This window comes from Takifugu rubripes, chromosome 18, assembly GCF_901000725.2.
Source record: "Takifugu rubripes chromosome 18, fTakRub1.2, whole genome shotgun sequence".
Lineage (NCBI taxonomy): Eukaryota > Metazoa > Chordata > Actinopteri > Tetraodontiformes > Tetraodontidae > Takifugu > Takifugu rubripes.
The window spans coordinates 6812977-6823566 of NC_042302.1; the positions used below are offsets into that span (position 1 = coordinate 6812977).

At 48.5% G+C, this 10590-nt stretch overlaps 1 protein-coding gene across 4 annotated transcripts in view; it reads right to left on the minus strand.

Moving 5' to 3' along the window:
* grm8a (glutamate receptor, metabotropic 8a) overlaps positions 1 to 10590 on the minus strand; it is a 124445-nt gene that overhangs the window by 18264 nt on the left and 95591 nt on the right. For all 4 annotated transcript variants that reach the window (XM_003972901.3, XM_029825746.1, XM_029825744.1 and 1 more), the window contains exons 6-7: positions 9388 to 9525; positions 594 to 794 (exon numbers count right to left, since the gene is read on the minus strand). In XM_003972901.3, coding sequence (XP_003972950.1) covers positions 594 to 794; positions 9388 to 9525 — 339 coding nt within the window. The remainder of the gene's footprint in view (positions 1 to 593; positions 795 to 9387; positions 9526 to 10590) is intronic.

The following is a 10590-nucleotide window of genomic DNA, read 5'->3' on the forward strand; positions in this document are numbered from 1 at the left end:
AGGAAATGAAAATAGGGAGGAACAGAAGTTTGGTGATACGGCGGATCGATACGAGAGCAAATTAGCTGAAATTTAACCAGGTCTTTTGGCAAAGATGTCGGCTTACAAAGGTGAGGAGCAAAAATGAGACAAATTAGACAAGAGCCGGCTCGGGATCGAGTATGAACCAAATCAGTCGCGTCAGGGTGGATAAATACCGCAGGATTAGTGCACCCTGTCTAAGCACTTGAATCCTCTAATTTGTTCCTTTAAACTTAAATGTTTTTCCCCTGAAAAGCCCTCTTAGGCAATAAAACAGAGGTGTTGAGAAGCGTGGAAGTGTGGGCCGTTGGGGACTTAGCAAAGGTCTCGAGCTCCAAAAGCGAACCGAAAAGTCGGAGAACCCGCGATCGGTAGTCTTTGCGATGGAAAGTGTGAAACAAAGTCCAGAGCCCAAGAGTCGGGTAGCACCATTGAAGTCCCGCTAACCAGCTGTATCGGAAACAACCATATTCCCTTTTTGGCGTGACGGCTAATCACACACGATGTGACACAGCTAAAGGTGGCGTTGGGGTCAGGAGGAATACCCGACTGGCTCAAGGGTCGTGACTTACCGTTGAAGTTCACCGCGCGGATGTGGCTGAGCAGCTCTTTGCCGTCGATGCTAGCCATGCGCGGGCAGAGCCCCGGGTATCCGTAGCAGAGCTCCCGATGCATGCGGTGCAGGGCGTGGGCCATGGCGTACACGGCGTCCATCACAAACTGGACCTTTCCCTCCTGCTCGTAGCTGGAGTCGCGGCCGACTTTCTCCAAACCTGCCGGAGGAAATTCGGAGAGGTGAGAAGAAAAGTCGGGAGGGAGAAGGCAGAGCTGTAAAAGAGCAATCAAGGTTCAAAGGAAAAGATAAAGAGATGAAAACAGAACAAAGAACATTTGGAGTCAGGTCGGCCAGCAGACGCTAACAGGGCACATCGTCTGACAGAGACAAATAACTCCACTTTTACATCAGCTGAAGCCCAGATAACGACATTTTCCTGTCTGAGGCGTAAGTGAAGAAAGTGGCCGTGAAGGACAAATTGTCCTCTTTACGAACCGAGTCACATGGTCATTTTTTTTAAAGGCACGCGATGACGTGACGATCCTGACTTTTGGTGCTATCGACCCAGACGGCTCATTCGTTGCTGCACACGACTCGGGTTTTTTTCCTCCGCTTGACTTCTCGCCTTCTCGTTCTGCGTCTTCCTCCCGTCTTCGCTCCATCTGTCTGTCACATCCCGTCCTTCTAATTATTCCCTCTTGTTTTTCTGCCGTCCCCGGGCCTTATTTGTCCCTCTCTCCAGTCACCTTCAGGCATCAGAAGCTGCATCAAACCATCTGGGCTGAGCTACCATGAATCTACCCTCCGAACAAAATCTATCTGGTATTAATGAGCTCCTGAAAAGGAAAGTGGGGTTTATGTCCAGTTGTCAGCCGTCTTATCACTATTTGGACATTCCAGGTGATGCCGTGGACAGTTGAAACCAGGACAGTTCCTCGACCTTTAGGCTAACCTCTGAAGATTCCTAGAGACACCATGAATGACCAGGGAACATCCCCTCACCTTGGTTTGGACATTTTTTCAGTTTTGAAGTATCTGACAACATTAGCTGGTTGCTAGCGACAGTAGAGGAACGACACCACTGAGGCCGACATGCTGTTCATGGGTTCAAGCATCGTATCGTATCCCCCCCACCCCGATGGTACTTAGCCGAGACAAAAGCGCCAGTGCAACGGGCCGAGGTGAACCTTGAGCAGGGAAGTTTAGCAGAGTGAAGCTAACACAATCAACAGGACTAATAGTCTTATTGATCTGAAAGGGGGACGATTTACTTCTCTTGTCAAAAGGAGAAAAAACTCCCCCTTTTTAATGAAAGAAGAAAAGCTTCGGGGACGAGAACCGAATCGTGGCGGAACTCTGACGTCGAGGGTCTCGACTCGAATAAACGACTCGTGCTGGTGGATTGTGGATTTCAGCACTTAACAAGCTAATCCGTTCAATGCGACGCCCTGATAAGATCACGGCGTCTTTCTGTTTCATTTGAGGTCCGATAGTTAGAAGTTAGCCTCTATCTGGCCTCAAATCCACATCAGTGAGGTTCAAAGCTTCTGTGGCAACCATCAATACTTTAAACCTGTGAAGATCAGGAAGCTCCAGCTAATCGGACCCCTGCCTGTGCAGCTAAACTGACTCGGGCCCAATTAGCTTCTGCTAGCAGTGACGTCAGATCTGGCCTTCAGGATGCTTTTACACACCATGGACTTCCTGCTGTTTACACATGGAGGCCAGATAAACAGCGACGGCATCGCACGCACACGCACCGCGGCCGATTAGCATCATCCGCGCAGTCGTTGCCGGTCTTTCACAGCACTTAAAGCCGCCGTTTCAAGAAGCACTAAAATGATGATACAAACAGGACATTTCAAACCAGGGAATAACTAATGAGCCACACAAACCAGAACTCAACACCTCTGTCTGTCTGAGAGCAGACCAGAGTGAAGCATCTGCACACCCTTGCTAATCAGCAAAAGGCCCCGGAGCCGTCTCCTTAATGCCCCGCTGTAATTACAAACCCAATTATGCCAATACTCAATAAATAAAGCTAAACAAGACATAAGCCCTTATTAGATTCACGCCGGTGTGACTCAGCATGCATTAAACAAACGTTTGCTCTTCAGGCTGCTAAAGGTGTAGCGCCCTCAAAAATATCATAATTCAACACATGGAAACACACAGGGGGGCGTTAGCAACAGGTCACCGAGGCTGTCGAAAAAGGTTGCAACCCGCCGGCGGACAGGAAGAGCTCCGGTGTCCAATTAAACAAACCAGTGAAAATAATGCTAATAATGAACTGTTCCAGCCCCCCCGCCTCCTCCTCTGATGGCTGTGATCGATTGTGCTGTTTTCAGAGGGAAAACTACAACAAACGTGTCCCACCCGGAGCCAGAGATCACCAGATAATGAGAATCCCGTCATTCTTATGAAATGTGAAACGACGCGATGCATCATTAATCAGCATATCGCAAGAAAATGCAATCGGTGCTCCGAGACAGTTAAATGAACGGCACTGGTAGCGGCGTTGCTAACTGAGCAAACAGTGCCGTCTCTGTTTCCTGGGATTGCATCAGGTGACGGAGCCAGAGAGTGCACGGAGACCCGCGCATGTGTGTGTGTGTGTGTGTGTGTGTGAAGAACGAATACAATACAGTCAGCCGCCGCTAACGCTAAACGGCCCCAAAACCGCTAATGTGTCTAAAAATGGATTGATTAGCGAGACGTTAGCCCAGGAAAGGCCTGACATCAGTGTTTGCCTGGTAATCAGCACCCCGACGCTCTCGAACGTGTTCAACTCTCCTCTGTTTTCCAGCCAGCAGCCTCAAAATTAAATTCAGCCTTTTTCTGCTCAGAGTTAATAACGTTGGAGACCCGGGCTGGGTCGGGCCGGGCCGGCACTGCTGAGAGAGGATGTGCATCAAAAGAAGAAAGGATGAAACGTTCCCGTTTCTCTCAAGTGGAACATTGTTGACGATGCATCTGCACAGGACAGAGGGACGTCTGTCCCCACAGGACAAAGTTGGTCTGGGGGTCGAGGGCCGTTGTGTGATTGGTCAGAATGTTGGAGTGGGCGTGGCCGATGCTCGGCAGGCGTGGACAGAGGTAGCACACGCAGACGGATGAAAGACAGGTGAAGAGCTTCGCTAAGCTAACGTCCCCCGATGACGATTTAAAGCTGTGTCAACAGCCAAACTCCATCATCAGGCGTAAACAAACAGCATCTCGCTCGATGGCGGTGGAACGTCTCAAATATGTCCGCCGACGCCGTCTGACGCAAACCCGAACCAAGATGTTTGGGCGCTGATGTGGAGCTAATGCTAGGAGTCCGTGATGGATGCCTTCGTGCGGCAGCGTGTCGGCCAGGTTTTACTCCGAAAATGATTGATGGCATCGCAGATGATAGACACAGTAATTACTTGGACAAGCTCCTTAATTAAACATCAATTAGGAATATATATTAAATCCCATTCCTTTTCCCCTCATGTCGAGAGGCCCCCCCCCCACCCCGCGCTAGCACTTCCGCGCCGCATGTATTTATTTTGAAAAATTCAAATGAGGGGAATAATTAAGGGAAAATATACGTCCCATCAAACTTAACTCAATCTCAGCATTGATGATACATATATACATACATTTCCATAAAGTGAGCTTAATTAGCTTTTCTCTCATTTATCAGACATGTGATGTCAGACATTAGGGAGATAGAAAGGATAGCTAATGCTACCCACGCACCACCGTCCCCACATTCGTCTTTATTTCTTTTTATAACATGCAGACTGCACATTTTTTAATAAATATGTAGCCCGCTTTAGCTTTAGCATTGTGGGAGGAAAACCCACCTGCACGCGCACAGGCGTGACACATTCGAAACACGCTCGCCTGGTTCCGAGCTAGCTTCAGGGCTAAACGTCCCAAAACACCAATGAATAATCAATGGGAGACGAGCAGCAGACGGGTGAGCGCCGAGAGCGAGGAGACGCCAAGAGTTCCTCACAAACACGAGCGTTTGGCTACAGACGGGATTAAAATCTCACTTCTGTCTGGGGAGGGAGGCAACACGGGCTGTACAATAAAAGCTCCACTTTCAGAAGTGGCTAACAACCTGTTTGACTCAGAGATGCTGGATCAGATGCTAAAATTGTAGCATCGTCATGGTGGCAGCTCAAAAGCAACAGCCATGATAAGATGATGCCTGACGGTTTAGACTTAGGCCACGCCCCTTTCCTGGGCTTCTGGATTGTCCAGCGCATCATTTAAAACGCAAATGCTAAGGCAGCTAGCAGCAACACAAAATGAGAGCAATTGGAGATGAACACCATGTTTATCGTGGGTTTTCCCCACATCTTTGTTCCTTATTTGCTTCCAGGCAAGATGAGCGCATCCATTTCCTCCCGTCAAATCTCTTCGTCAGATATTCGCTAACGACGGAGGCGCTCCTGCGAAGGAACGGGACGGCCAATCTGATTAGCTTACGATGAACCGCGCCCCAAACACAAACCTAATTAACTGATTAATTAACTGATTAAGTCACGCCCTTGTCAGCGACACACCTGCCGCCATCAGGTTTACCTCGCGCGACGACTTACATCATGTGATCTACGCGTCGCGCTTGGTCAACGAAACGCAGCCGCTAATACGGAAGAACCCATTAGCAACCTAATGACTTGAGAGCTAGCAGATCGTGAAGTCATCGTGCCAATAATAAATCTAAATGTCCCCAACCGGTGTGGCTAATGAATTTTAGCATGCTGTTATGACGCTAGTGAGTAGTGCAGCAGTTACTAGCTACAGTTAGCTGGTAGCTGAATAAAAAAAATGGCACTTTTTGTGAATAATGAGATGCCACCGACTTATGTGAGTAACATATATCACACCCCACTATTATTATGGGTATATATTACTGCTGCTAGCATGGAGAGCTAATATAAATTATTCATTAGTCATTATTCATATTATGCTGAATCACTGTCCTGGCACCACTCGGCCGTGCTCGCCAGCTCCAACTTTTTATTTCCTTTTGTCAGTGTCTTTGCTTTAATCTTCCTCACCGAGCAAAGAGGATTCTTTTCCCCTCGGAGCCTCGGAGAGCTGCCGTGTTTGTGTCTGTTTCTACTCTTAAATAAGCCGACGTGACGCTGGAAACATGCGAAGGTGGGAAACACGGGAGCGCCGATGAGGGGAAAATCTGACGATGTGTTTGATACGCGCCCAAAACTTTGGATTAGCCGCAATAGCTCCGTTTATTGTTGGGGAGAAATAAAAAAAAAAGAAGGAAAAGTTGAGAAAAGTTGCTTTTCTTTTTTAAATTCCAGGGTTCTGCTCGAGCTACGGTAGCTCTGGAGGGACAAAAACAAGCACTCGTTGTGGAAAATACATTGATTTAACACATTAATATAAATTTATGCTAAAAAAAAAACCTTTCATTTGGGTCTCCTCCTCTAGATATGAACTAAAACAAAAATGATTCCATACAAATTTAAGAACATTAACAATGAAGATGGAAATCAGGTCACAACAAAAACTCAACTTTTCATGATTAAAGCAAAAAAATAAGCCGTTGTGCTGCGAAACGGGTCAGTTCTGGATCCACAGAACCATGAGGAACCTCAGCTTAAACCCCCCTCTGAGGCCTTTTGTTTCCTTTCTGGATTTATTATCCCGTAAATTCGGTGCAACGCTCCCCCGTTAACGCACCGTTGGCACATACACATCATTACTTTTAGGGCAACCTGAGGTTTCGGGAGTTATGGAACCGTAAATTCAGAAGAAATTTACGAATTTACGAAGAAATTTACAGTTGTTTCCTCCTACAAACGGAGGTCACGGTCGGGGTTCCTCCTATAAACGACTCTGGAAGTCGGGATTGATGGTTGTTTACGCTTTAAACGTCCATGCTAGCAGCTCCGTATGAATGTATGAAATATTCTACAGATTCCAGGGTTCAAAACACCCAAGGCATGGTCCTTGAGTTCAAGGAGCCCTTCAAGGCCCTGGAAGTGACACCACATCTCCCTAAACATGCTAATTTAGCTAGCCTTTCTTGAGCAGATCCCAGATCAGTAAGACTCTGAGGTCATTTCCTGGTGCTCCAGGTTGATCCAGAGTTGTGGGACGTGACGCTATCGATCGGTGCTCATCAATGAGCTAACGGCGGCGTCCATGTGCACGTGCGCGTCCCTGCGTCCTCCGAGGTCTCCATCTGTCCTCGACTCCATCTGTCATGTGTTCGGCCTTCGGGGAATCAAACCTTTATCCAACAAGAACCTCGCCAACCTTGTTATTCGCAGCGCGCGAACACGTGTTAGCGAGCACGCCGGGGCTAATTCGGGATCTAATTACGCTCCTAAAAATGTAGCGCGCATCACGCACTTATGCAAATCCTCCGCAGGAGTCCTTCACATCTCCGAAAGCAGATTATATAAAGTTTAGAAAAGCTCTCCTGTTCAGGAGGCGCGCACGGAAATCAAACCGTTGCTAAGTAGCATTTAGAAGATAATTTCCACGTTAATAATATACAGTAATGTATCAAGGTTCCTTGTTAAAGTGGCGACACGTGTGGCGCTGGATAAGCTCCCGTATTTGGTTGTTAGCCGAGCAGGAACTAACAACCTTCGTTAGCGCGGAAGCTACGATCGCGCGCTAATCTTCCCAATCAGGACAGGGAAGCGCGGGGGGCTTAAAGTTTGCGAGGGGATTTTCTCCCGGAGTTCTGCGCTCTCCTCGGCTCCCTTCACGGCGTCGCCCTCACAAGAACGGGGACTCTGTCGCCTTTGTGGTCGTTAAAGAAGAAAGAAAATAAAACTCAGCGTCTGCGACCTGATCCGCGAGAATCAGGTGATTTGATATCCAGGCCGCTTCTGGAACGCGCACATGAATATTTCTCTGTGTTTACTGAACTTTAAATCAAAGCGATCCGGCTCGTCCCGTCTCCTCGCCGCCGGAGCCTCTGATGTGCCGCTATTATGTTCGCTCTAAAAGCGGCGACTGCTATCGGACACGTGAGGCGGCACCAGATTCGTCTGGAAAAGGAACACGTTGTATTAGCATTTCTAACCCTAACCCAAATATCCGCAGGACTAGCCAGCTTATCATCGGCGCCAAAACAAAATGCAGAGGTCCCGCTTACAGATGTAGCCCCGATTGGAGCGTTTAGCATAAAACATAGCGGAACCATGTAGCCGATTAGCTGGATTAGGAATCCTGCCACAGACACGCAAAATATGTGATTGACAGCGCTAATATGATGTAGCATGTAGCCTTCTGGGCTATATCAGGGCTGTTTTAGCCCAAACATTAGCCTAGCATGGATGAACCAGTGAGACTTTACACTGGGAGCCTGTTTCTTCTGTTTTTCACACCTTTACTGCCACTTCTTGCGTGTATGTCCCCTTGAATCTCTCACTTCTGTGCTACGATGGGTCCAGGTGGGACGCTGAGTGGACGATGGTGTCCTCTTGAGTCCCCGCTGTCCTTTACTTGAGTGGAAACAGTCGTTTCACAGCAGAAGGTTTGTGGTTATTTAAGGGAAGAGAACTGTTTCATAAGAGAGACGGTGAGTTCAGGGACCGGGGGATCTTTGGGCATCGCCTATCTTTTAATGCAGTTGTTTTTTTACAGGTTGATTTCCATAAAATATGCATTAGCTTCCTGTAGCTCGAGTCGTCCTGATGTAACAATCAGGCTTTTAAAATAAGGAAACAGCTCACAGGTGATTCACGAGGAGGAAAAATCTGGTAGAAAAGTAGCGACCGATGACGAACTCGTTAAACCAGGCGGCTCTGAATTACCGTTCAGGATGTGGGAGGTGACATTTGCTGCCGTGCACGAGTGCACGACGCCTTTAATGCAGTTTTGAGTGCTTTGAATCTCGTATCTCAACCTTTCGCTGCAGTTGGAGCCCGATTTTAGCGCCTCTACTTTCTTTTCACCCTCATTTGTTCTTCTTCGCTACACTGAGCCAGAAATTTAAGCACTGTTCAAAAAAAAAAAAAAAAAAAGGCAATTAAAATAAAGATTTAAAGCAGTTATTTTGATTTTAATTCACCCGAGCACGAAAAGTGAGGAGGAAAAATCAAAGACGGGATTAAGTGGCGTCCTCGTGTGTTCTAAGGTCTGGAATTAACTCACTAATACTTATTAAAAACCCCTAAAGCGATGAAATATTGGCTTTTAAATGTTGCTATTTAATGTAGCTGTAGCGCCATAAAGCTAGCAGCGGTTAGCACCACGGCCGTGAATCCACCACAGAGGAGACTCAGAACAGAAGCTAGCGTTAGCTTTGGGTGTGATACAGTGGTGGATCTCCTACTGTGGAACTCCTGCGCACAGAAACGGGCCAGAGCGGAGGTGACAACGCTAAGCTAGTCGTTGACCAAACGCTGTCGTCTTTGACGTCCCTCTAACAAACTCGATCCCTCTCCCCGTTCGTTCCTGTATTTGCATGTGTTGACATTTCCGCCCCCCCCCCGACCAATCATGTGAAATAATCAGCCCCATTTCCACGTCATTCCGCCGGTGTGTGTCAACCTCGAGCGGCCGTTTGGCTTCTGCGTCGATGATTCGGGAGGACGGAAAAGCCCCGGTACTCAGAGTTAATGGCCTTGACCCACGTGCGCACACACGCGCACACACACACACACACAGTAGTGGTCAATGGTCCCCACAAACATAGTAATTTAAACAACTGATAGGCATCCGAAGTGGACGTAGTTTTCCATGATTACGCCGCAATTTCATTATCCAGATTCTCCTAATTCACCAGGATTTCCCTGAAACTGAGGTCAACAAAGAGGAAAAACCTCTGATCTGAGTCTCACCTGTGCATTTCTTCAGGTTGCCGGCTCGTTTTCCGTGCATCCCCAGCTTACAGTTGAAATTTTCCTCCCAGAACTCCGCGAACCAAACGTTCCTCCTGTTGTTGGACAGCGAGCGGCTCCGGAAATACCGATCGAACGCTGTAGAGGGGGAAAAAAAACGTGATGAAAAGTGGTAATATGTCGGACGTGCGCATGTTTTGAGCGATCTCTCCAGGAAAGGAGCCCAAGCGGCTCCCAGACCGGCACAGGGACCGGAGCAACGACCCGGATCGTCTGTGCGATGCTATAAATGCTGACAGGAGCTGTCTCCGTTAATCTCTTCCGCTGTCGGGGAAGCGGACTCTGTGCTGCACCTGTGTGCCTCACGCCGCGCTCAGGCTGCCGGGCAGAGATCGGCTCGGCCTCCTGCGGAGCTCAACAGGCTGCAGCTGTCAGCTAGCATCACGCTCTTCCCGCTAACGCGCAAAAACACCCGAGAAAACCCGAAAGACCGGTGTCGGACTCTTGTGAGGGCACAACTGTTCCGCAGGTGATCAGCACGAATCACCTGTATTCAACATTAGTTATTCATATCGCATCAAGTTGAAGATTTTAGAGCGTCATGATGCTTCCTCTAATTTATGCTAATCTGCGTTCTCACCACTAGGGGGCAGTCTTCCTCACCGGACCTTTAGTGGGTGTAAGATGGGATCACGGCGCCACAAAAGGTCACATGATCAATCATTTAGGCTAAAACTGGCATCATCCAGAAGGAAACACAGCTGTTAGCCTCGGCTCACCGATTAGCATTTGAGTGTCGTTGCTCTAACGTTTCGACAAATCTGGACTCTTCAGGACAATTTGGGACCTCTGGAAGGTGCGACTGGTGAAACTGGTGAGACTGGGAGTGGGAATGTTCTGTCCTTCCCAGGAACAGCCTGGTGTTGACACATCCAAACCTGCCCAGACGCGCCAGCACTCGCTTTTCAACTTCACGTCCCTCCAGGAGTCAATTATCGAACCATTGAGCTCTGGCGGGGTGCAGATGAGGAAACCCTCCAGCCTAATGGCCCCGACGAGCAGCACGCTGGGGTGGGGGGGTGGGGGGGTGAGCCGGGAGCGGACTCCTCTCCTCCCTCCTCAGCATCCATTGGTTTTCTTTAATTTCCTCCTTTAGCGCTACAACACAGGCGACTCAGGGAGCGTCCAACAGAAGTGCCGGCT